Source organism: Rana temporaria, chromosome 6, assembly GCF_905171775.1.
Source record: "Rana temporaria chromosome 6, aRanTem1.1, whole genome shotgun sequence".
NCBI lineage: Eukaryota > Metazoa > Chordata > Amphibia > Anura > Ranidae > Rana > Rana temporaria.
The window spans coordinates 15,667,840-15,694,316 of record NC_053494.1 but is presented as its reverse complement, the minus strand read 5'-3'; the positions used below and the strand labels follow the sequence as shown (position 1 = coordinate 15,694,316).

Sequence of the window (26,477 nt, the reverse complement as noted above, 5' to 3'; positions counted from 1 at the left end):
ATTTCTATTTCCAGAGATTTATAGCGCAGACGTGGCACGCTGGTAGCAAAATGGTTTTGTGTCACGGTGGGCAGTAATCTGTGACGAAAAACTGAGAGACGTTCAAAAGCCGAGAGCACAAAATTCCTTTCTACTAGCAGAACACTTGTCAAGCCCTCTCTGAAGCCGTCATTAAAGGGAAAAACTTTAGGCTTAGTTCCCATAATCCCTCCACTCCCTACAGTCTGGTATGGTCCTTTGTAACGCACCTTCTACCTTCTCTATAGGTAGGCTTCTTAAGGAAGGGTGACTATAGACAGACAGGTAGATCCAGAAGGGCTGGAAATATCAACCATCTTGGAATGAGTTGCCCAGGCTCCAGAGACTGGAGTCATCCCACTTCTAGTGATAATGAGAAACTCATTATTGCCCCCAGAACAGGGGTCTCCAAACTTTAGAAACAAAGGGGGCCAGTTTACTGCCCTTCAGATTTTAGGGGGACCAGACTGTGGCCAGTGGGAGCATAAAATGCCCCGGCGTCAGTGGGAGTAGATAATGTCCCATCATTGGTTTTAGTGGAAGTAGTAGTGCCCCATCATTGGTATCAGTGAGAGGGATAGTGCCCCATCATTGGTGTCAGTGAAATGAATAGTGCCCCATTGTTGGTATTTGTTATGTCCCCTTGCCACTCTGTGTCCCCAGTGTTGCTGGCAATGCTGCCAGAATCTGCTCAGCAAGTTACACACACAGGCCGATGTACTTCACAGTATTAGTGAGAGGAATAGTGCCCCATCATTGGTACCAGTGGGGGGGGGGGGGGTAGTGCCCCATTATTGGTGTCAGGGAAAGGAATAGTGCCCCATCATCTGTATCGGTGGGAGGAATAGTGCTCAATCATTGGTATCAGAGGGAGGAATAGTGTCCCATCATTGATGTCAGTGAAAGGTATAATGCACCATCATTGGTGACAGTGGGAGGAACAAGGCCCCATCATTGGTATCAGTGGGGGCAATAGTGCCCCATTATCAGTATCAGGGGGAGGAATAATGGTTCGTTATTGGTATCAGTGGGAGGAATATTGCCCCATCATTGATGTCGGTGAAAGGAATAGTGCCCCATTGTTGCTATCAGTGGGAGAATAAGTGCACCATTGTTGGTATTAGTGGGAGGAATGGTACCCCTTCGTTGGTATCAATGGGAGGAATAGTGCCCCATTGTTGGTGTCAGTGGGAGGAATAATGTTACCCGCAAGGGTGTGGGTAACGGCATGCAAAGCCCCATGGCTATAGTTTGGAGATCACTGCTTTAGAACATCCGAGGCCAGATTATTCTAAACAGCGCTCAATATCAAGGCCATTAATCACTTTAATTAGGCTGCTTGTATAATCAGTTTAGCGGCATTTACACAAGTTTTATTTATGTAGTACAGCTTCCTCCTGAAAACCAAACAATACCTGGTGGGTATACTTTGTTCTTAAGCCCCCAAGTTAACAGACAGAGAAGAGAAGATGGTGTCCCCAATTTTTTAATTTCTAGGCAACTATTGAATTTTAAATATAGAAGGCCCAGTGTGCCAGAGTAATGACGAAAAGAAGCCCTGGACTGGTAGACTGTTCCCCCATATGCATTACAAATCCACGTTCTTAGATTTAGTTGACGTGTACTGGTAACCTGAGTTTTTAGTTCCACCCACCTTATGTGTCTCCCGTTCAGGGCTATAGTGCTTTCTGGTAATCTCGGAAGCTATTCGATGATATAACCCCCAGCATAGGCAGAAGATCAGGGTGGACTAACCCTTTAATCTCCACAGTAAGATAACTATGTTAGTCTCAGTTCCCTGCTAATGATGGTTCCCCTTTGGTTCTAGGTGCAGATGAGCTTGGGGACCTGGACTCTTTTATTGACCACACCTTCAGCGGAATCTCATTTAACAGGGCATCTCAGATAAAGAAGGTGGAATCACAAAGAAGTCAGGACAAAGGTAAGTGTGAAGACAGCTGGTAGTATGAACTTTAATATTTAACCAATAATTGCCCCCGCCTGGTGGGATTCGGGTCAAGGGTATTTGGTCTTCTGTCTACTCTCTTCCATATATCCGGCCGCAAGGATGCCAAATTGGCCTTACTCCACTCCACTGCCCGACCCCAGGCCTCTTTTCCTATAAGCAGAAGTTGGCCACCCATTTGTTTATTCGCTGCAATGTGTAAGATCACCACAGGCCCCAAACATTGAGGAACTTGGTGTGGGAGTCATGGAGAATACTAGACATCTTCTCGTTAATCATGAGAGTCGTTAGCAATATAGCAAGGGCCTGGAAGAAACCGGCTGTCTCGTTTGCGGAGGTGAAGAGCATCTTAAAGCGGAGGTTCACCCTAAAAATCAACTTTCTACCATGCCATCCAGCATACTAGCGTCAGCTAAAGTATGCCTTTATTTATTTTTTTGTGCTGTACTAACAGTTTAATCCATTAGTTTCGTTTCTGACTCCCGCGGGGAATAGGCGTTCCTATGCAGAGGGGAACATGATTGACGGCTGGCTATGGCGCGTCACGCTTCCCGAAAATAGCCGGAGTAGGACTCGGCTCTTCACGGCGCTATACGGCGCCTGCGCACAGACTAGGAGCTGACTGCGCAGGCGCTGTGAAGAGCCAAGTCCTATTTCGGCTATTTTCGGCAAGGCAAGGCGTGGCGCGCCATAGCCGGCCGTCAATCATGTTCCCCTCTGCATAGGAACGCCTACTCCCAATGAATTGGGATAGATGTGCATGTTGTCCGCCAGTAAATGCCACAAGTAAGTAAAGTTGAATCTTATGAGACCCTAGGCCATGCTGCATCAACCACATCACCTGGAAAGAAAAGAACATAACGCGATTTCTTATGCAGGTGGGGAATGGGGGACAAGGCCACTTGCATTACAAGTACAGCTATGCTTATAGTGCAATCACTTTTACTTGTCTACCTAAAATAAAAAAAAAGCCACACTTTCACTTTAACAACTGGCTTGTCCAGTTTATTTCTATTGAACTCATTCAAGCTACGACACTTATAGAGTTATTAGCGGAGAGCAAACACGATCCTCTTCCAATTTCTTCCCATCTCCGACAGATGTCACCCTGTGTATTATTGCTTTCTAAAGGCAATTTATAGGGTGTGTGCGCTCTAAGATAAACACTGACTTAGACACCCATAAAATAAACAGATCACGCTCAATAATTACCTTGTATTTGCAATTTTATTTCAACTCGTAAATATTAGGAACTTAGTTTCACAAGCTAACGTAAAAGAAAAATAGTGGAGTTAGAAGGTATAACCAAGCACAACGATTTTTTTGCTGAGCCCGTAAATAAATAAAGATCAAGGGATGGATATTGGCGATGGTCTACTGGAAAACACTGAGGGACATGGGGATAATTTGATTCATAAAAAGGGGTTTAGTTGCCCTCAGATCATGTTCACAAGTGTAACACCCTCACGTGTTTAGAGTAGGGGAATTTACTTTTAACTCCTCTGTAGGCAGAGGAGCTGGGGTTAATTGTTGTTATGCTGTTTAGAGCTCCAAATGTCTCTGTTACCTCCTCTTTGCTTCTGGAACTGGCTGAAAGGTTCTAGAACTTAGAGGGCGGAGGAACAGACATTAGGCCTGAATATTTATGGAGCCTCCTCCAATCACTGGGTGGGTACGGCCCAGAAGGTGGGAAGATAGGCCATGAATATTCTAGAGCCTGGCATTACCTCCTCCTGGTTTCTGGAACTGGCTGAAAGGTTCTAGAACTTAGAGGGCGGAGGAACAGAGATTAGGCCTGAATATTTATGGAGCCTCCTCCAATCACTGGGTGGGTACGGCCCAGAAGGTGGGAAAGATAGGCCATGAATATTCTGGAGCCTGGCATTACCTCCTCCTCATTTCTGGAACTGGCTGAAAGGTTCTAGAACTTAGAGGGTGGAGGAACAGAGATTAGGCCTGAATATTTATGGAGCCTTCTCCAATCACTGGGTGGGTACGGTCCAGAAGGTGGGAAGATTGGCCATGAATATTCTGGAGCCTGGCATTACCTCCTCCTGTTTTCTGGAACTGGATGAAAGGTTCTAGAACTTAGAGGGCGGAGGAACAGAGATTAGCCCTGAATATTTATGGAGCCTACTCCAATCACTGGGTGGGTACGGCCCAGAAGGTGGGAAAGATAGGCCATGAATATTCTGGAGCCTGGCATTACCTCCTCCTGGTTTCTGGAACTGGCTGAAAGGTTCTAGAACTTAGAGGGCGGAGGAACAGAGATCAGGCCTGAATATTTATGGAGCCTCCTCCAATCACTGGGTGGGTACAGCCCAGAAGGTGGGAAGATAGGCCATGAATATTCTGGAGCCTGGCAGCAGGAAGAGCAGAGTTGAGGATCCAGTTGCCTGAACAAGACCTCTGTGCTACGGGGTCTTTGCCCCTGGGCAAAAGACAAAGTAGGAGAACCAGAGAGAGAGACCAGAAGCAGCTAAAGCCTCACACCCTTTCAGCCTCAGCTAGGCATAGCTGAAGCCATCCTGGAAGCCAAGACTGGGACCTGTTGAGCAGGAGGTCTGTGCAGCAGTCACATGTGCTTCAGAATTCAAAAGTGAGTAACCCATTTTTTGCTGCGGCTTTGCGCGCCAAAGGCTTCTACCTCCCCAAGTGTGCCTCATTCTCAAGTTTGAAAATTTGGAGGTATAGTTAACGTGATCAGCACAGGGCCAATGAGCACTGTCCAGACAGAGGGTCAGGGGTCATGCAGACTCATAGGACAGTCAGACTAGAATGAAAACTCCTCCTACAAGCTTTAACCAGACACTGATAGAAGTCACAAGACTGCTCTATACTGCTGATGAGAAAAGGTATTTAGCAGTTTATATTTACTAAAATAGTTGCATTTCCATGTTCTGTGTACTGTGGGAGACCAGATATAGTGAATGCAGGCTCCTGGGGAGACCAGATATTGTGAATGTAGGTTCCTGGGGAGACCAGATATAGTGAATGCAGGTTCCTGGGGAGACCAGATATAGTGAATGCAGGCTCCTGGGGAGACCATATATAGCGAATGCAGGCTCCTGGGGAGACCAGATATAGTGAATGCAGGGTTCTGGGGAGACCAGATATAGTGAATGCAGAGTCCTGGGGAGACCAGATATAGTGAATGCAGTTTCCTGGGGAGACCAGATATAGTGAATGCAGGGTTCTGGGGAGACCAGATATAGTTAATGCAGGGTTCTGGGGAGACCAGATATAGTGAATGCAGAGTCCTGGGGAGACCAGATATAGTGAATGCTGGGTCCTGGGGAGACCAGATATAGTGAATGCAGGGTTCTGGGGAGACCAGATATAGTGAATGCAGGGTCCTGGGGAGACCAGATATAGTGAATGCAGGGTCCTGGGTAGACCAGATATAGTGAATGCAGGGTCCTGGGGAGACCAGATATAGTGAATGCAGGGTCCTGGGGAGACCAGATATAGTGAATGCAGGGTCCTGGGGAGACCAGATATAGTGAATGCAGGGTTCTGGGGAGACCAGATATAGTGAATGCAGGGTCCTGGGGAGACCAGATATAGTGAATGCAGGGTCCTGGGGAGACCAGATATAGTGAATGCAGGGTCCTGGGTTTAGTAACACTTTTAAGTCATGAAGTGTAAGACGTGTTAGTTGTCTGAGTTACGTGCTAGAAGATGACAATTGTTGTCAAATTGAAGGAGCAGAGACTGTTAAAGGATTACAAACCCAAAAACAAATATACAGTAAATTGTAGCGTACTGTCCTTAAATGCGGTAAACAGAGAGGAGAAGACTTCCGCTCCAGGTGAGTGCACTGTGCAATCAATGTCCACTCAGACCCAGATGGGTGCCGGCAATGCACGAAGCAAAACTTGAAGGGAAGATATGGACAGCCGCACATTAAAAAAATCCTTAAAAAGGTGGACTTTATTGGTAAAAGGGAAAGAGGCACTACAAGGCACAGCAAACAGTGGGGTATATAGCTGACACGTTTCACACTAGGGTTCAGTGCTTAGTTATGACTAAGCACTGAACCCTAGTGCGAAATGCTGCCAGCACTGCCACTCATCCCAACTCCCCACCAGCACTGCCACTGATCCCACCCCCCACCAGCACTGCCACTCATCCCAACTCCCCGCCAGCACTGCCACTCATCCCAACTCCCCACCTAGCACTGCCACTCATCCCAACTCCCCACCTAGCACTGCCACTCATCCCAACTCCCCACCTAGCACTGCCACTCATCCCAACTCCCCACCTAGCACTGCCACTCATCCCAACTCCCCACCTAGCACTGCCACTCATCCCAACTCCCCACCAGCACTGCCACTCATCCCAACTCCCCACCTAGCACTGCCACTCATCCCAACTCCCCACCTAGCACTGCCACTCATCCCAACTGCCCGCCAGCACTGCCACTCATCCCAACTGCCTGCCAGCACTGCCACTCATCCCAACTGCCCGCCAGCACTGCCACTCATCCCAACTGCCCGCCAGCACTGCCACTCATCCCAACTGCCCGCCAAAACACTGATATGTCATCCCAACTCCCCACCAGCACTGCCACTCATCCCAACTCCCTACCAGCACTGCCACTCATCCCAACTCCCCGCCAGCACTGCCACTCATCCCAACTTCCCACCAGCACTGCCACTCATCCCAACTGCCCGCCAGCACTGCCACTCATCCCAACTGCCCGCCAACACTGCTACTCATCCCAACTCCCCGCCAACACTGCTACTCATCCCAACTCCCCACCAACACTACCACTCATCCCACCCCCCGCCAGCACTGCCACTCATCCCAACTCCCCACCAGTACTGCAACTCATCCCAACTCCCCACCAGCACTGCCACTCATCCCAACTCCCCATCAGTACTGCAACTCATCCCACCCCCCACCAGCACTGCCACTCATCCCACCCCCCACCAGCACTGCCACTCATCCCAACTCCCCATCTAGCACTGCCACTTATCCCAACTCCCCCCCCCCCCCAGCACTGCCACTCATCCCAACCCAGCAGGGAATGCCCCCCCCCTTGGAACAGACCCAGAACTGACGTATATATCCCTGGCTGGCCTGAGAAGAGTTTGGAATACCCAAAAAATAGCCTCAGTGGGTGTTTGGAAATGGGAAGTGCAGACTAATTGCTCCATACACATCCCCTGCAACCCCCTATGCATTGTGCCCATGAAAATTTATAACATGATTATAAATGACAATTCATTATATTCAAGTTCCGACTCATAAAAAACAAAGAAGAGAAAATAAAGTAGAGAATGCTGATGCAAGCGCAAAAGATACGCCTTTAACAGACAGAGAGAGAGAGAGAGGGACACGGCCATCTTTTTCATGTCTAGTGTGTATATTTCTGCTGAGATGTTTCATGCAGACCGTCCTGTCTGGCGTTTGATGAATCGGAGTGTTGGCAGCCGCTGGGAGCTCCCCTGCAGGGCTTCTCTCCTACTTCAATCAGTGCAGAGCAGCACGCAAGCACGCCTTCCACGCTGGAACCGCGGCGGTCACAACAAGCAACGCTTAAAGTGTATCTAAAGCAACATTTATTTTCGTTTTGAATAGAGTGGTGAGGGGTTAGAACCCCTGTCAGGCTTGTATTTCTAGCTGTGTTCCTATTAGGGAGATTCATTCTCTCTGCGTTGGGATGGAAGTAATAGGAAAATTCTTAAAGCAGAGCTTCAGCCAAAAATAACAAGAAAACTTTAATAAGTTATTTAAAGACAAACAGAACCAACCAGCACTTGCTGTCATGTTTACCTTCAATCAAGAAATTTCACCTGCAGTACTTTTTCCTGCCACTAGATGCCCTCAGTCTAATGGCCACTTGCCCAGCTTAATTTAACCTACTTTCTCTGAGTCTCAGTCCAGATCATATTGAACCAGCCCCAGGCTGTGAATGGACAGTGAAAGAAGAAGTAGCGCAGTGTTGAGGTCATCTCTCTGTTACTCTGCTCTCTTCTCTTATCAGCATGCTTTTTGTCAGCACATGGACTGATTGGCTCCTTTTGCTGCTGTCTCCTCTCACACACTGGCCCAGATTCAAGAAGCAATTGCGCCCGTGTAACCATAAGTTACACGGCGCAATTGCTTACTTGCTCCGGTGTAACGAGTGCTCCTGATTCAGGAACCTCGTTACACCGACTGCAGCCTAAAATCTGCGCCGCATAAGGCTCTTATGCCTCGCAGATTTTAGGCTGCATTCTTGCGTGGGCCGCTAGGGGGCGCTCCCATTGTGATCAGCGTGTAGTATGCAAATTGCATACTACCAACTGATTCACAAACTTGCGCGGGCCCCGCGCAAGCCAGGTACGGAGTTTCCGTACGGCAACTTTAGCGCAAGGCTGCCCCTTCTAATAGTAGGGGCAGCCAATGCTAAAGTATAGCCGCCGCTCCCGCGACGTGAAATTTGAATTTCACGTCGTTTGCGTAAGTGATTTGTGAATGGCGCTGGACGCCATTCACGTTCACTTTGAAGCAAATGACGTCCTTGCGACGTCATTTGCCGCAATGCACGTCGGGAAAGTTTCCCGACGGAGCATGCGCTGTACGCTCGGCGCGGGAGTGCGCCTAATTTAAATGATTCCCGCCCCCGCCGGCCCCATTTACGCTACACCGCCGTAACTTAGAAGGCAAGTGCTTTGTGAATCTCTAACTTGCCTCTCTAACTTACGGCGGCGTAGCGTAAATACGATACGCTGCGTCGCCGTAACAATGCGCGCCCCTACCTGAATCTAGCCCTGTGTCTTTTGTTGCCAAAATTAATATAAGACCCGGGCTTATTTTTGGGGGAACCGGACTGGAAGACACCCCTTCCTTCTGCAGAAAAGCCCATATTTCGGAGCAGTTCTTTCACACTTAGTGGCCCAGATTCAAGAAGCACTTGCGCCCGCGCAACCATAGGTTGCGCGGCGCAAGGGCTTACTTGCTCCCGCGTAGCGAATGCTCCTGATTCAGGAACCTCGTTACACCGAATGCAGCCTATGATCTGACAGACATAAGCCTCCTTATGCCTTCACATCCCAGGCTGCATTCTTGCGTTGGCCGCTAGGGGGCGCGGCCATTGTGATCGGCGTATAGTATGCAAATTGCATACTACCACCGATTCACAAAAGTTGCGCGGGCCCTGCGCACGCAAGGTACGGAGTTTCCGTACGGCGACTTTAGCGCAAGGTTGCTCCTGCTATAGCAGGGGCAACCTATGCTAAAGTATAGCTGCGCCTCCCGCCCGTGAAATTTAAATTTCACGTCGTTTACGTAAGTGATTCGTGAATGGCGCTGGACGCCATTCACGTTCACTTAGAAGCAAATGACGTCCTTGTGACGTCATTTGCCGCAATGCATGTCGGGAAAGTTTCCCGACGGAGCATGCGCTGTTCGCTCGGCGCGGGAACGCGCCTAATTTAAATGATTCCCGCCCCCGGCGGGATCATTTACATTAGGCAGCCTTACGCCCGGCTGTTTAGCATATCGCCCGCGCAATTTACGGAGCTTCTGCTCCGTGAATCGCTGGGCAAATCGAAATATTTGCGTGGGCGCAGAGAAAAATCTTTGCTCTTTGCCCACGCAAATATTGCTCCATTCTACCTGAATCTGGGCCAGTGTCTCCGTGGTAGCTCTGAGGCCGGCTCTCTGGTGAGAAGGAGATAAACATTGATATGGATGTGATGGTGGAGCTTTACCCCTGTGCTGAAAATATCATTATAACATTTTATTCAATATGAAAGCGCTGGGCAGCTCTGGGGGTCTCAGAACTCCTGATAATTATTGAGAAATGTACATTTATAACAGTTCCTGCTCCCTTCCCACAGCAATCACCCTCAGGGGCACCCCGAGCAACCTCCCCGCAACATACCGCCGGGATCTACACTAAGAACGCGAGCCGCAACATACCGCCGGGATCTACACTAAGAACGCGAGCCGCAACATACCGCCGGGATCTACACTAAGAACGCGAGCCGCAACATACCGCCGGGATCTACACTAAGAACGCGAGCCGCAACATACCGCCGGGATCTACACTAAGAACGCGAGCCGCAACATACCGCCGGGATCTACACTAAGAACGCGAGCCGCAACATACCGCCGGGATCTACACTAAGAACGCGAGCCGCAACATACCGCCGGGATCTACACTAAGAACGCGAGCCGCAACATACCGCCGGGATCTACACTAAGAACGCGAGCCGCAACATACCGCCGGGATCTACACTAAGAACGCGAGCCGCAACATACCGCCGGGATCTACACTAAGAACGCGAGCCGCAACCAACTACAACCCCTCTCCAATATCATATATACAGGATATATTTATAGAAGAAGGGTGTTATGAAGAGATAGATGGGTGGATGGATAGATAGAGAGGGAGAGAGAGATGTAGATAGAGAGGTAGATAGAGAGAGAGGTAGATAGAGAGAGAGAGGGATAGAGAGAGAGAGGGATAGAGAGAGAGAGAGAGAGAGAGAGGTAGATAGAGAGAGATAGATAGAGAGAGAGAGAGAGAGAGAGGTAGAGAGAGAGAGAGATAGAGAGAGAGAGAGAGAGAGAGAGAGAGAGAGAGGGATAGAGAGAGAGAGAGAGAGAGAGAGAGAGGTAGATAGAGAGAGAGAGAGAGAGAGAGAGAGAGAGAGAGAGAGAGAGGTAGATAGAGAGAGATAGAGAGAGAGAGAGAGATAGAGAGAGATAGATATAGAGAGAGAGGTAGATAGAGAGAGAGAGATAGAGAGAGAGAGAGGTAGAGAGAGAGAGAGAGGTAGATAGAGAGAGAGAGAGAGGGGTAGAGAGAGAGAGAGAGAGAGGGGTAGAGAGAGAGAGAGAGAGAGAGAGAAGGATGGTAGGAAAGATGAACAGATGTTCAAAGACGTGGATGGAAAAGGGTAGAGATGGACAGATGTTCAAATAAATATAGACAGATAGATAGATAGATAGATAGATAGATAGATAGATAGATAGATAGATAGATAGATAGATAGATAGATAGATAATAAAGGGACTGATAGGTGTTAAAAGGGATGGATGAAGAGACAGATGGAAAGATATTCAAAATTTTGGATGGATAGGGAGATAGATAGATAGATAGATAGATAGATAGATAGATAGATAGATAGATAGATAGATAGATAGATAGATAGATAGATAGATAGATAGATAATGAAGGGACAGATGGATAGATGGATGGGTGGAGAGACACATGGAAAGATATTCAAAGTTATAGATAGATAGATAGATAGATAGATAGATAGATAGATAGATAGATAGATAGATAGATAGATAGATAGATAGATAGATAATGGAGGGACAGATAGATAGATTTTCAAAGGAATGGATGAAGAGACAGGTGGAACGATATGGATAGGGAGATAGATAGATAGATAGATAGATAGATAGATAGATAGATAGATAGATAGATAGATAGATAGATAGATAGATTAATAATAGAGGGAAAGATGTAAAGGTGTTCAAAGAGATGGGTGGATTGGTGGAGAGACAGATAGAAAGATATTCAAAGTTTAGGATAAATGGGGAGACAGATAAATAGGTAGATAATGGAGAGACAGATAGATGGATAGATATATGGGTAGATGGGTAGATAGATAGATAGATAGATAGATAGATAGATAGATAGATAGATAGATAGATAGGTAGATAGATAGATAGATAGATAGATAGATAGATAGATAGATAGATAGATCAATAGATAGATAATGGAGGGACAGATAGATAGGTGTTCAAAGGAATGGATGAAGAGACAGGTAGATAGATAAATACATTAATTTTAGAGGGAAAGATGTAAAGGCGTTCAAATAGATGGATTGGTGAAATAACAGATAAGAAGATATTCAAAGTTTTGGAAAGATAGATAGATAGATAGATAGATAGATAGATAGATAGATAGATAGATAGATAGATAGAGAGAGAGAGAGAGAGAGAGAGAGAGAGAGAGAGAGAGAAGGAATGAGAGGTAGGTAATTGACATAGTGGGAAAAGTAGTTCAAGCTAATAAAAATGGCTGCAGAAAATGCAGGGATCTAGCACACAGGTGATCAGCACCACTTCCAGGGCACCCTCTTCACCCATCAGACACATTCAGCCAATGCAAGAGGGGGGGGGGGGTGGGGAGAGAGAGGTGAGAAAGAGAGAGGGGTGATAGAGAGATCCGATGGCGCCGACATTAGTATTGATCACAGGCAAATTAGGCGGCTGCAAGACCCCTGTGAGTGCGAGGCCTTAGGCGACCGCCTAATTTGCCTAATTAGAGAGCCGCCTCTGGCGCTGCATATGTATTTACATTGATTAGGGTTCATGGCTTCTGTCTGTGTCTGAGCTGCTTTAGACAAGTCAATGTAAATGCAAAAGCAACTCACAGCAGCGTGAAGACCCTAAAGAGCAAATCAATTGTGCGACAAAGCATCTAAGAAGCAAAAGATTGCTGTATTCTGCGTGCGTCTGAATCTGAAGCCCGGCGTCTACACAAGCCTTCGGATAGCTGGAGGAATGCCCGTGTTTGCTATTATCGCTCTCTCCCGGATTATATTGTCCCCACCAGTTGTGTGCACTGGTGTTCAGCACATAACCCCATAGGCTACTGGTAAATCAAGAGAAAGAACTTGGCGCTCCACTAGCTCTCAAATTTATTATAACACAGAAAACATTTATCTATGCATTCATTAATTCATGAATCTCGTGAAATCTTGCCGCACTGGTCACCATGTAACTGCCTCCTTGTCCCCACGTCCTCCACCCCATGTAAGAATTCAGACTCGCGGAACGATGAGACCTCATTGGGCAGAAATAGAGGTCAGAATGCGCTCCTGGCAAGTCGCTAATGTGTAGAGATCCATAACGTCTCCCGGACATTTGATGGAGAGCCCAGAATATATGCCGCGGGATAACAGTTAAAGCGTTGATGCATGCAACGAAAATCTAATGCCAACCTGTCCGACTATCAATTAAAAGCTCTCTACGTGTTCACTTTTTTTGTTGTTGTTTTAACCACTTTAGGACCGAGCCTCTTTTTCAGATTTGTGATTTACAAGTTAAAAACAAGTTTTCTCTTCCGTTCATGGACGGACGCAGCAGCATTCCTGACTTGTGGGTATAATGCCGCGTACACATGAAGTTTTTTTTTTTTAATGTCATTAAAAACGATCGTAAAAAATGGGCATTAAAAATTTCCAACATGCTCTAATTTTTTAACGTCGTAAAAATGGTCGCGTGTGGGCTTTAACCTCCCTGGCGGTATGATTATTTCAGAAAAAAGGTGCTGAAAGCGGTACCATTATTTGCAAGGAAATTTGGCGTTTTATACTGTAGGCCTAGGAATGTAAATTTGGGGGGGGGGGGGATTGGTGCTAGGAGGGGGGGGGGGGATTGGTGCTAGGAGGGGGGGGGATTGGTGCTAGGAGGGGGGGGGGTTGGTGCTAAGATCAAACATTTTTCCTTAGGGGATTTGTGCTAGGAGGGATGATGTGCTAGGAATGTAAATTTGGGGGGGGGGGGATTTGTGCTAGGAGGGGGTGATTTGGAGTGGGGGGGGGGATTTGTGCTCGGAGGGGAAATTTGAGGGGTAGAGTATTTGTGCTAGGAGGGGGAAGTTTTTTATTTAATAGGGTGGGGCAGGGGAATTTAGCTGGGGATATATGGAGAGAGATAGGGGGGGGGCAAAGATTTTTGGCACCCCAGATGTTGTGGAACTACATTTCCCATGATGCTCATGCACTCTGCAGTGTAGTGGAGCATCATGGGAAATGTAGTTGCAAAACATCTGGGGTGCCAAGGTTCCCCCATCACTGCTCTAGGCTGTATGTACAGGGCAACAAATGACGCGATGAAACTACAGGATCATCGCACTTCTTATGCAGGTGAAAAACACAAGGGGCCGGATTCAGATACCTGAGCGTATCTGTCCGGCCCGCGTAACGTATCTCCGATACGTTACGCCGCTCTAACTTTGGGCGCGAGTTCTTTATTCATAGAACTTGCGCCCTTAGTTACGGCGGCGTAACGTATGTGTTGCGGCGTAAGGCCGCGTAATTCAAATGGGGATGTAGGGGGCGTGTTTTACTTAAATTTATGTTGACCCCGCGTTTTTTTACGTTTTAGTTGAACGGCACATGCGCCGTCCGTAAATGATCCCAGCGTGCGTTGCTCTAAATGACGTCGCAAGGACGTCATTGGTTTCGACGTGAACGTAAATTACGTCCATCCGTATTCGCGAACGACTTACGCAAACGACGTAAAAAATTCAAAACTCGGCGCGGGAACGACGGCCATACTTAACATTAGCTACGCCTCATATAGCAGGGGTAACTATAAAAAAAAAGAAAAAGCCGAACGCAAACGACGTAAAAAAAAAAAAGCGCCGGGCGGTCGTTCGTTTCTGAATCGGCGTAAATCCTCATTTGCATATTCCTCGCGTGAAACATACGGAAGCGCCACCTAGCGGCCAGCCTGGAATTGCAGCCTAAGATCCGACGGTGTAAAACACTTACACCTGGCGGATCTTAGGGATATCTATGCGTAACTGATTCTCTGAATCAGGCGCATAGATACGACCTCCCGAACTCAGAGATACGCCGGCGTATCAGGAGATACGCCGGCGTATCTCTTTCTGAATCCGGCCCAAGGTGCAGGTAGGAAGGTTTATTTTGCATTACAATCCATACAGCGTGCGAGTCGTACAATAACTGCGCTTATCGCACAAGACAGAAATGAGAATGATGTCATACACGTTAGCGTTTTGCCCTTATAGGGCTTTGTCAGGAGGCGACCCCACAATCCGTTTTGTATCTCGTTGGGACAGCGCAGTTATTGTTGATCAGATTCTTAGGCTACTAGTGGTCCATCCATCACTAATTGAAGGCCCATGGTCAGATGGAAAGGAGATAAAAACATTTTTAGAGAGGTTGGCCCGATGCCCAGACTCCGGCAATACTGTCAATGGTGCACGTGGGCTGACTGAGGGAGCGAGGATAATATTTATGGCTTCAATTTATAATGTGCTAGATGCAGTTTATGCTCCGGATATCTGCGTCTACCTCCAGGCTGGAATCACTCTTTCCTCCCCGATGGTTCTGTAGGAACTCTCCTTGATCCGTATGAACCGGGTGCGATTGAGACAGCAACTGGGTGCCGTCCGGAAGGGTTAGAACCTCTGCCAGTTTTTTTTATTGCTATTCGTGTCTCCATTTCCTTCTACTACCTGCCAAGGGGACAGGAAAGATCTATAAAATTGGAAGCAGTTCCATTTCCAACTATATATCACATTAAAGGGGTTGTAAAGGTTTATTTTGTATTTTCGAAATAGGTTCCTTTAACCACTTAAGACCCGGACCTTTAGGCAGCTAAAGGACCTGGCCCCTTTTTGCGATTCGGCACTGCGTCGCTTTAACTGACAATTGCGCGGTCGTGCGATGTGGCTCCCAAACAAAATTGACGTCCTTTTTCCCCCACAAATAGAGCTTTCTTTTGGTGGTATTTGATCGCCTGTGCGGTTTTTATTTTTTGCGCTATAAACAAAAATAGAGCGACAGTTTTTAAAAAAATACAATATTTTTTACTTGTTGCTATAATAAATATCCCAATTAAAAAAAAAAACACATTTTTTTTTCTCAGTTTAGGCCGATACGTATTCTTCTACATATTTTTGGTAAAAAAAAAAAATAATCGCAATAAGCGACTGGTTTGCGCAAAAGTTATAGCGCCTACAAAATAGGGGACAAATGGCAGCAATCTGCGATTTTTATTGGGACTGCGACGTTATGGCGGACACATCGGACACTTTTGACACATTTTTGGCACCATTCACATTTATACTGCGATCAGTGCTATAAATATGCACTAATTACTGTATAAATGTGACTGGCATTGAAGGGGTTAACACTAGGGGGTGAGGAAGGGGTTAAATGTATCCCTGCATTGTGTTCTAACTGTAGGTGGAGGGGGGGTGACTTGGGTGGGGGGGGGGGTGACCGATCTACAGTGAGGAAAATAAGTATTTGAACACCCTGCTATGTTGCAAGTTCTCCCACTTGGAAATCATGGAGGGGTCTGAAATTGTTATCATAGGTGCATGTCCACTGTGAGAGACATAATCAAAAAAAAAAAATCCAGAAATCACAATGTATGATTTTTTTAACTATTTATTTGTATGATACAGCTGCAAATAAGTATTTGAACACCTGAGAAAATCAATGTTAATATTTGGTACAGTAGCCTTTGTTTGCAATTACAGAGGTCAAACGTTTCTTGTAGTTTTTCACCAGGTTTGCACACACTGGAGGAGGGATTTTGGCCCACTCCTCCACACAGATCTTCTCTAGATCAGTCAGGTTTCTGGGCTGTCGCTGAGAAACACGGAGTTTGAGCTCCCTCCAAAGATTCTCTATTGGGTTTAGGTCTGGAGACTGGCTAGGCCACGCCAGAACCTTGATATGCTTCTTACAGAGCCACTCCTTGGTTATCCTGGCTGTGTGCTTCGGGTCATTGTCATGTTGGAAGACCCAGCCTCGACCCATCTTCAAAGCTCTAACTGAGGGAAGGAGGTTGTTGCCCAAAATCTCGCAATACATGGCCCCCGGTCATCCTCTCCTTAATACAGTGCAGTCGCCCTGTCCCATGTGCAGAAAAACACCCCCAAAGCATGATGCTACCACCCCCATGCTTCACAGTAGGGATGGTGTTCTTGGGATGGTACTCATCATTCTTCTTCCTCCAAACACGGTTAGTGGAATTATGACCAAAAAGTTCTATTTTGGTCTCATCTGACCACATGACTTTCTCCCATGACTCCTCTGGATCATCCAAATGGTCATTGGCAAACTTAAGACGGGCCTTGACATGTGCTGGTTTAAGCAGGGGAACCTTCCGTGCCATGCATGATTTCAAACCATGACGTCTTAGTGTATTACCAACAGTAACCTTGGAAACGGTGGTCCCAGCTCTTTTCAGGTCATTGACCAGCACCTCCCGTGTAGTCCTGGGCTGATTTCTCACCTTTCTTAGGATCATTGAGACCCCACGAGGTGAGATTTTGCATGGAGCCCCAGTCCGAGGGAGATTGACAGTCATGTTTAGCTTCTTCCATTTTCTAATGATTGCTCCAACAGTGGACCTTTTTTCACCAAGCTGCTTGGCAATTTCCCCGTAGCCCTTTCCAGCCTTGTGGAGGTGTACAATTTTGTCTCTAGTGTCTTTGGACAGCTCTTTGGTCTTGGCCATGTTAGTAGTTGGATTCTTACTGATTGTATGGGGTGGACAGGTGTCTTTATGCAGCTAATGACCTCAAACAGGTGCATCTAATTTAGGATAATAAATGGAGTGGAGGTGGACATTTTAAAGGCAGACTAACAGGTCTTTGAGGGTCAGAATTCTAGCTGATAGACAGGTGTTCAAATACTTATTTGCAGCTGTATCATACAAATAAATAGTTAAAAAATGATAAATTGTGATTTCTGGATTTTTTTTTTTGATTATGTCTCTCACAGTGGACATGCACCTACGATGACAATTTCAGACCCCTCCATGATTTCCAAGTGGGAGAACTTGCAAAATAGCAGGGTGTTCAAATACTTATTTTTCTCACTGTATGTCCCTATGTACAAGGGACACAGATCGGTCTCCTCTCCAGAGACAGCACCGCTGTCTCTGTGTAAAACGGCAATAAGAGATGATCTCATATGTTTACATATGAGATCATCTCTCATTGGCCGCACAGATCGCATCGCAAACGGCCACTCTGATTGGCCGTTCGCGGCGATCTCTAATTGGCTGTGTCCAAGGGACACGGCCAACACAGAGTTTCCCCGCTGCGCGCTCTGGAGCGTGCGCGGGGAACGCCCAAAGGGGCGGACGTCTATTGACGTCCTGTTGGATTTTGGGATCCGCGCTGTAGCCCTCATTTGACTATAGCGCGGGTCCCAAGAGGTTAAAGGGGTTGTAAAGGTTTATTTTGTATTTTCTAAATAGGTGCCTTTAAGCTAGTGCATTGTTGGTTCACTTACCTTTTCCTTCCATTTCCCTTCTGTAACGGAATGACCCGTGACACCCAAAGACTTTTGAAGGATGGGGGGTACTCCTGTGCCAGCGTCACTAATGACTCTTGGGTCTAGGGTCACCCTGTGCCCCTTTTGGGCATAGGGTGACTGATAACTGATAATTCATATTGTAGGATATCTTGAGATATTACAAGTGGTTATTCTGACCCCACCAGGTCAGTGGAGTGTTTCATTCAATGTGAGGACACATGCTTTTGAGGTGTTAATTGGGGCTGCTCCTAGACATTCCATTGTGAGATGCAAATTCAGTCCGTAAAGGTCAGATGTCTAGCTTTTAGGTGTTATTTCAGCCTGGCTCCTAAGACCTCTCATTATGTATGCTAATACTGTTATGTGTGGAATGTGACTTGTCAACTGTAGTAATTATGTCAGATCGGTGCCAAAACGTCTGACATAGAAATGTGTATTATGCAGGTGAATCACGGAGACAGGCTGTCTGGATAATGACTAATAATTAACTCAACTGAATGTCATTGTCTAAGAGAAGGTGTATTGAAGCCCCCCCCCATTGTGTGATGTGTGGGTGGAGAGTTTAATTGTCACTGTAACATACTTGTACTGTATATAAGAAAGCTAAGATACCATTAAAAGTGTTCATTCATACATTTTGAAACCAGAGAACAGAGCTGTGCGTGTCTCGTTCATTCTGGGAAATGGGATGGATCGTGTCTGCTAGATTGTGGAGTGTCAGATAAGCTGTCGTGGTTGATGGAATGGGAATATCGTAAACGGTGGTGACCGTTACACCTTCTAAATGTTTTTTTTCTTTGTTGAAATTTCTCACTTCCTGTTCCTCCTCAGTAAGCTTGCCCCCATCATCCGAGCCGTTCTGGCTGGGGGTTAGTCAGCATGCTCGCCCCCTCCCTTGAGACTACATCCCTGCGGGGAGACGCTGAGTAAGCTTGCCCCATCATCCAAGCCTTTCTGGCTGGAGGTTAGTCGGCGTGCTCGCCCCCTCCCTTGAGACTTCATCCCTGCGGGGAGACGCTGAGTAAGCTTGCCCCATCATCCGAGCCTTTCTGGCTGGAGGTTAGTCGGCGTGCTCGCCCCCTCCCTTGAGACTACATCCCTGCAGGGAGACGGTGAACGTTCACAGCATCTCCCCGCAGGGATGTAGTCCCAAGGGAGGGGGCGAGCACGCCGACTAACCTCCAGTCAGAAAGGCTCGGATGATGGTGGAAAGCTTACTGAGGAGGAACAGGAAGTGAGAAATTCAGACAAAGAAAAAAATCATTTAGAAGGGAAATGGAAGGAAAAGGTAAGTGAACCAACAATGCACTAGCTTAAAGGAACCTATTTAGAAAATAAAAGACGAACCTTTACAACCCCTTTAATGTTTTCTAATCTGGGCTCAACGCTGCTTTCTGCGCATTGCAGCAAATAAAGCCTCATTCACACAGGTGTACTGAGCTGCGTGGCGGCCATGTTTGCCAGCACGCGGATGCACAGGTGTTCTGTGGACCCCTATGCAGGCAGTCCCACTCATGTCAATTGGGATGCAGCCATTGCACAGGCACAGCAACTGCATCCAGTTTGACAGCCATGCTGGTGCCCCGGCTCCAATGAAAGGCAATGGGGTTGATTTACTAAAACTGGAGAGTGCAAAATCTGGTGCGGCTCTGCATAGAAACCAATCAGCTTCCAGGTCTTATGGTCAAAGCTTAATGATGTCACACCTACAGCCAGACCCCCCTATAGTTAGCTTATACCCCTAAAAAAAAAAAAAAAACCTACAAGGCAAAGGCATAATGAGCTAGTATGAATAGCATACTAGCTCATTATCGATTACTTACCTTAGATCGAAGCCCCCACAGCGGTCCTCGGACACGTCCTCCGTCGCCGCCATGATACCTGGAGTGACTTCCGGGTATCGCCGCTCCGGCGATGTGAGTGACCGGAGCGGCGATGAGGTCATTCCCGTGCAAGCGGCACGATCCCCGCGCATGCGCACATTTCCAGCACTTTCCGGCAGGCTCCCATTCAAGAGCCGCCTTACTCGGTGCGCCTGCGCCGTTGTCTGCGGTGAGCATTCGCCGTAGACATCGGTGCCCCCTTTTCTGCAAATATCACCTTAACCATGCAGGTTAAGGAGATATTGCCAGCACCTACAGGCAAGCCTTAATGTAGGCTTACCTGTAGGTGCAAGTATACCCTGAGGGTATACAACCACTTTAATTTTTGCACTCTCCAGTTTCAGAAAATCAACCCCCCCCCCCCCCCCGTGTGCGTTCAGGGACCACGCACCCGCACAGCTGTCGAATTGGGAGCAGTGGCTGCGTTCAATTGACGTGAATGGACCCAAAGTGCTGCCTCCCCCTGCATTAGGCTGCAGAGAAGGGGCCCTTGCTCTTTGTGGGAAAGCAGTGGCCTCTGCAGTGGTCCGGCCACCGGGAGACATGCGATGCGGGAACCCGCAGTGGATTCGCAGGGTTCCCGCATTGGGGGGCAGTGTGAACCGGCACTTAAAAGTAAATTGGTGTTTTATGTCATTTCAGAAGGTGGGAATAATACATGAGAAATAAGCAGCACATTTCAGAGACAGAAGAGTACCAGATGGTGAGTTCTAACAATCTACCTCTCTATGTGTAAGTCTTTCTGCATTTCCTAAGATCTCCAGTTTCCTTTCCCTTCTGTTCCCCTCCCATTTCAATTTCCCCTTCTCACTTCTTTCTTTTATCATTCTCATTCTCTCCCTCTCTGCCGTCTTCTCTCTACTTTCTCACCCAACCAGGGGAACTTCTCTCCGTGCGTTGTGTCCCCCTCCGTGCTCCGTGTCCCCCTCCGTGCTCCGTGTCCCCCTCCGTGCTCCGTGTCCCCCTCCATGCTCCGTGTCCCCCTCCGTGCTCCGTGTCCCCCTCCATGCTCCGTGTCCCCCTCCATGCTCCGTGTCCTCCTCCGTGCTCTGTGTCCTCCTAAGTGCTCCATGCAGCTGTCCCCTCCGTTCTGCTCCGTGTCCCCCTCCGTGTCCTCCTAACTTCCTAAGTGCTCCATGCTGCTGTCCCCTCCGTTCTTCTCTGTGTCCCCCTCCGTGCTCCGTGTCCTCCTAAGTGCTCCGTGCTGCTGTCCTCTCCGTTCTGCTCCGTGTCCCCCTCCGTGCTCCGTGTCCCCCTCCGTGCTCCGTGTCCCCCTCCGTGCTCCGTGTCCCCCTCCATGCCCCTTGTCCCCCTCTGTGCTCCGTGTCCCCCTCCATGCTCCGTGTCCCCCTCCATGCTCCGTGTCCTCCTCCGTGCTCTGTGTCCTCCTAAGTGCTCCATGCAGCTGTCCCCTCTGTTCTGCTCCGTGTCCCCCTCCGTGTCCTCCTAACTTCCTAAGTGCTCCATGCTGCTGTCCCCTCCGTTCTTCTCTGTGTCCCCCTCCGTGCTCCGTGTCCTCCTAAGTGCTCCGTGCTGCTGTCCTCTCCGTTCTGCTCCGTGTCCCCCTCCGTGCTCCGTGTCCCCCTCCGTGCTCCGTGTCCCCCTCCGTGCTCCGTGTCCCCCTCCATGCCCCTTGTCCCCCTCTGTGCTCCGTGTCCCCCTCCATGCTCCGTGTCCCCCTCCATGCTCCGTGTCCTCCTCCGTGCTCTGTGTCCTCCTAAGTGCTCCATGCAGCTGTCCCCTCTGTTCTGCTCCGTGTCCCCCTCCGTGTCCTCCTAACTTCCTAAGTGCTCCATGCTGCTGTCCCCTCCGTTCTTCTCTGTGTCCCCCTCCGTGCTCCGTGTCCTCCTAAGTGCTCCATGCTGCTGTCCTCTCCGTTCTGCTCCGTGTCCCCCTCCGTGCTCCGTGTCCCCCTCCGTGCTCCGTGTCCCCCTCCGTGCTCCGTGTCCCCCTCCGTGCTCCGTGTCCCCCTCCATGCCCCTTGTCCCCCTCTGTGCTCCGTGTCCCCCTCCGTGCTCCGTGTCCCCCTCCATGCTCCGTGTCCTCCTCCGTGCTCTGTGTCCTCCTAAGTGCTCCATGCAGCTGTCCCCTCCGTTCTGCTCCGTGTCCCCCTCCGTGTCCTCCTAACTTCCTAAGTGCTCCATGCTGCTGTCCCCTCCGTTCTTCTCTGTGTCCCCCTCCGTGCTCCGTGTCCTCCTAAGTGCTCCATGCTGCTGTCCTCTCCGTTCTGCTCCGTGTCCCCCTCCGTGCTCCGTGTCCCCCTCCGTGCTCCGTGTCCCCCTCCGTGCTCCGTGTCCTCCTCCATGCTCCATGTCCCCCTCCGTGCTCCGTGTCCTCCTCCGTGCTCCGTGTCCTCCTAAGTGCTCCATGCAGCTGTCCCCTCCGTTTTGCTCCGTGTCCTCCTCCGTGCTCCGTGTCCTCCTAACTTCCTAAGTGCTCCATGCTGCTGTCCCCTCCGTTCTGCTCCGTGTCCCCCTCCGTGCTCCGTGTCCTCCTAACTTCCTAAGTGCTCCATGCTGCTGTTCCCTCCGTTCTGCTTCGTGTCCCCCTCTGTGCTCCGTGTCCTCCTAAGTGCTCCATGCTGCTGTTCCCTCCGTTCTGCTCCGTGTCCCCCTCCATGCTCCGTGTCCTCCTAAGTGCTCCATGCTGCTGTTCCCTCCGTTCTGCTCCGTGTCCCCCTCTGTGCTCCGTGTCCTCCTAAGTGCTCCATGCTGCTGTTCCCTCCATTCTGCTCCGTGTCCCCCTCCATGCTCCGTGTCCTCCTAAGTGCTCCATGCTGCTGTTCCCTCCGTTCTACTCCGTGTCCCCCTCCGTGCTCCGTTTCCCCCTCTGTTCTGCTCTGTGTCCCCCTCCGTGTCCTCCTAACTTCCTAAGTGCTCTGTGCTGCTGTCCCCTCTGTTCTGCTCCGTATGCCCCTCCGTGCTCCGTGTCCTCCTGAGTGCTCCATGCTGCTGTCCCCTCCGTTCTCCGTGTCCCCCTCTGTTCTACTCCATGTCCCCCTCCGTGTCCTCCTCCGCCCCCACTGTCCTCGAACTGTCAGGATGGAGAGCGAAGGTAGGTGCCGGTAAACCCGGCTCCTTCCTTTTGCGAATGAACAGAGTCAGTGATCAGTGTCCATTCATATAACTGAAACACTGTAACCTGTGATTACGATGTTTATGAATAGAGAGGAGCCGCTGTCTTCTCTCCATTCATTTTCAGTGCAGCTGAGGCTACTGAGAAGGGGACTGGGGAATCTGTGTCCTCAGTCCCTTTTTCTGTCTCAAAGGGGAAGATGTCAGCGGTCTGTTAAGACCCCTGATATCTCACCAAAGCCCCCCAACAGGGCTGATAAAAATAAAAATATAAAACTGCAATAAATAATAAAAAAAATTATAATAAAAAAAAAATGTTATTAACCACTTGATCACTGGGCACGTAAACCCCCTTAATAACCAGACCAATTTTCAGCTTTCGGTGCTCTCACAATTTGAATGACAATTACTCAGTCATACAACACTGTACCCAAATGAAATTTTCGTCCTTTTTTTCACACAAATAGAGCTTTCTTTTGGTGGTATTTAATCACCATTGGGTTTTTTATTTTTTGCGCTATAAGAGAAAAAAGACTGAAAATTCTGTAAAAAAAATGAATTTTTCTTTGTTTCTGTTATAAAATGTAGCAAATTTCGGATTTTTTCTTCATTCTTTTGCATAAATGTGAAAGATGAAGTTACGCCGAGTAAATAGATACCCAACATGTCACCCTTCAAAATTGCACACGCTCGTGGAATGGCGCCAAACTTCGCTACTTAAAAATCCCATAGGCGACGTTGCAGGGTATTGTGGGGTATTGCAGAGTATTGTGGGGTATTGCAGAGTAGTGTGGGGTATTGCAGGGTATTGTGGGGTATTGCAGAGTAGTGTGGGGTATTGCAGAGTATTGTGGGGTATTGCAGAGTATTGTGGGGTATTGCAGAGTATTGTGGGGTATTGCAGAGTAGTGTGGGGTATTGCAGAGTAGTGTGGGGGTATTGCAGAGTAGTGTGGGGTATTGCAGAGTAGTGTGGGGTATTGCAGAGTAGTGTGGGGTATTGCAGAGTAGTGTGGGGTATTGCAGAGTAGTGTGGGGTATTGCAGGGTAGTGTGGGGTATTACAGTGTAGTGTGGGGTATTGCAGAGTAGTGTGGGGTATTGCAGAGTAGTGTGGGGTATTGCAGAGTAGTGTGGGGGTATTGCAGAGTAGTGTGGGGGTATTGCAGAGTAGTGTGGGGTATTGCAGAGTAGTGTGGGGTATTGCAGAGTAGTGTGGGGTATTGCAGAGTATTGCACAGTATAGGTGTGTAGTATTGCACAGTATGGGGCAGGGATGGATGGCTGGCTGGATCTGTGACTGCATGTGTCACAGATCCAGCCCACAGCACTCGTGTTGCATCCGCTCTCTCCCCCCCTCTCCTCTCACACTGTACCGATCGGTACAGAGAGGGGAGGGAGGAACCGGCGTCATCACATGACGTTGGTTTGTTTATAAGTGATCGCTCCGTCATTGGACGGATCGATCACATGGTAAACCGCCGCTGTCAGCGGCGATTTACCGTGATCCGTGATGCGGACCCGGCGGTCACGGACATTCCCGTGTGCGCGCCCCATGGACGTCCTCCTAGAGTTAAGCAACCGCCTTGTAGACGTATATCGTCTATAGGGCGGTTGTTAACTGGTTAAAAAACACACTGACCCGTCCGCCCCTCCCTAAAAAAATATAAAGCATTGTAGAAAAAAAATAACAAAAAATAAATTGTAAAAAATAATTAAAAAAATAAATTGTAAAAAAAAACTGACACGTGCCACTGTCACATGACATTAAAAAATATATCGGTATCGGCGAGTACTTGGAAAAAAAAGTATCGGTACTTGTATTGTAATTGGTATGGGGACAACCCTACTTTAAATATGTCACAATGAAAATAATCGTAATATATTTTGCAGGTACCCGCCACGTTGACCAGCATAGTGAAGATTCATCTCCTGAAGACAGCCCCGTCGGTATCGTCCTCTACGCCTTCCAGAACAGCCAGACATTGGGAAAGCTTCCCGGCAACCCCTCCGGACACCTCCAACAGTCTCTCTGATGCAATGAATGGGTGTGGAGAAAATAGAAATAGATGTGACATTACAATTCTTTAGTCAGAGTATTTTTTTTTATGATGTTTTTCTATTACAAGCTGTGTCTGTTCAATGAGTTGCCATGGAGGGGTATGTTGGTAGGTTAGCAACAAGTACCCAGGCAGGTGGTCCTGTGCTGGAAATATAATAAAACTAGGGAGGGGGGAGGGGGGAGGGGGGGTGATATATTTTTAAAGCTACTTTGTTACCAAGGAAGTAAAAGAAAAATTCCTCCTCGAGTGCCTTTTTAGGAACTATTTTTAGCATTGTACTTTCTAGATCTACTATTGGTATGAAGTCATAAAAAAATAAAATAAATGTTACATGTGTTCGACTTTCTCCAATAAATCCTTTTCTATTATATCATTTGTGTCCTGTGTGGTGTCCAGACACATGTTCCGTCCTTTGTTAGAGCTGATCGATGCAAGACGGATTTTTTTTTTTGTGTAAAAGTTGTGAAAATTTGAAAAAATAATCTCAATTTACAATTTTCCATATAAAAGGAAAAAAAAAAAAAAAAAACATCTTTGATATGTACTGGACATGCGCACTGCCGAAAACTGTGTTTGTTTTTTACTTTCATTCGTTATTTAGCGTTTTTTCGTAAATTCAGAAATTCTAAACATCGGAAATTCGAAAAATCCAAATATCAGATTTTTTCTTATTTCACATTAGGAGTACATAGGAGAACTCTATGATGATGGAGAGGAGAGGAGTATATAGGAGAACTCTATGATGATGGAGAGGAGAGGAGTATATAGGAGAACTCTATGATGATGGAGAGGAGAGGAGTACATAGGAGAACTCTATGATGATGGAGAGGAGTATATAGGAGAACTCTATGATGATGGAGAGGAGAGGAGTACATAGGAGAACTCTATGATGATGGAGAGGAGTATATAGGAGAACTCTATGATGATGGAGAGGAGAGGAGTACATAGGAGAACTCTATGATGATGGAGAGGAGAGGAGTACATAGGAGAACTCTATGATGATGGAGATGAGTATATAGGAGATGTGATGCTGATGATGGTCCTCCAGGCTCAGGTGATTCTGCTCTGCATCCCTCTCTTTCCCAGCCACGCCCCCCTATTCCCTGGAATGGGATTGGCTGCTGGCTGCCACACACCCCCGTTCCGTCTCATTGGCATTCGCAGGCGGTCCCCGGGCCTGTGTGTGAGAAGGGGGGAGAGGAGGACAGTCCGGGGGGATGTGACAGCGAGTCGTAGCCGTGTTAGGCAGCGTGCATTGGGCTTTGCTCCTCCTGGATCTCTGATCATTCTCTGATCTATCATTGCCTGCATCTCGGTGTCCTCCATCCTCCTCTCCATCATCCTCATCGCTATGCATCCTCCCTGGGCTCCATAACCCCCACTTCTGTGCACACAGAGCTCCATCTCCCCCCCCAGCTGTCAATCATCC

At 48.1% G+C, this 26,477-nt stretch overlaps 1 protein-coding gene across 1 annotated transcript in view; it reads left to right on the top strand.

Moving 5' to 3' along the window:
- The window catches only part of LOC120943170, a 41,918-nt gene extending 21,300 nt beyond the window's left edge, over positions 1 to 20,618 (top strand). The window contains exons 8-9 of the mRNA XM_040356308.1: positions 1,847 to 1,960; positions 20,556 to 20,618. Of these exons, the coding sequence (XP_040212242.1) occupies positions 1,847 to 1,960; positions 20,556 to 20,575 (134 nt within the window). The 3' untranslated portion in view covers positions 20,576 to 20,618. The remainder of the gene's footprint in view (positions 1 to 1,846; positions 1,961 to 20,555) is intronic.
- The last annotated feature ends 5,859 nt before the right edge of the window (positions 20,619 to 26,477 follow it).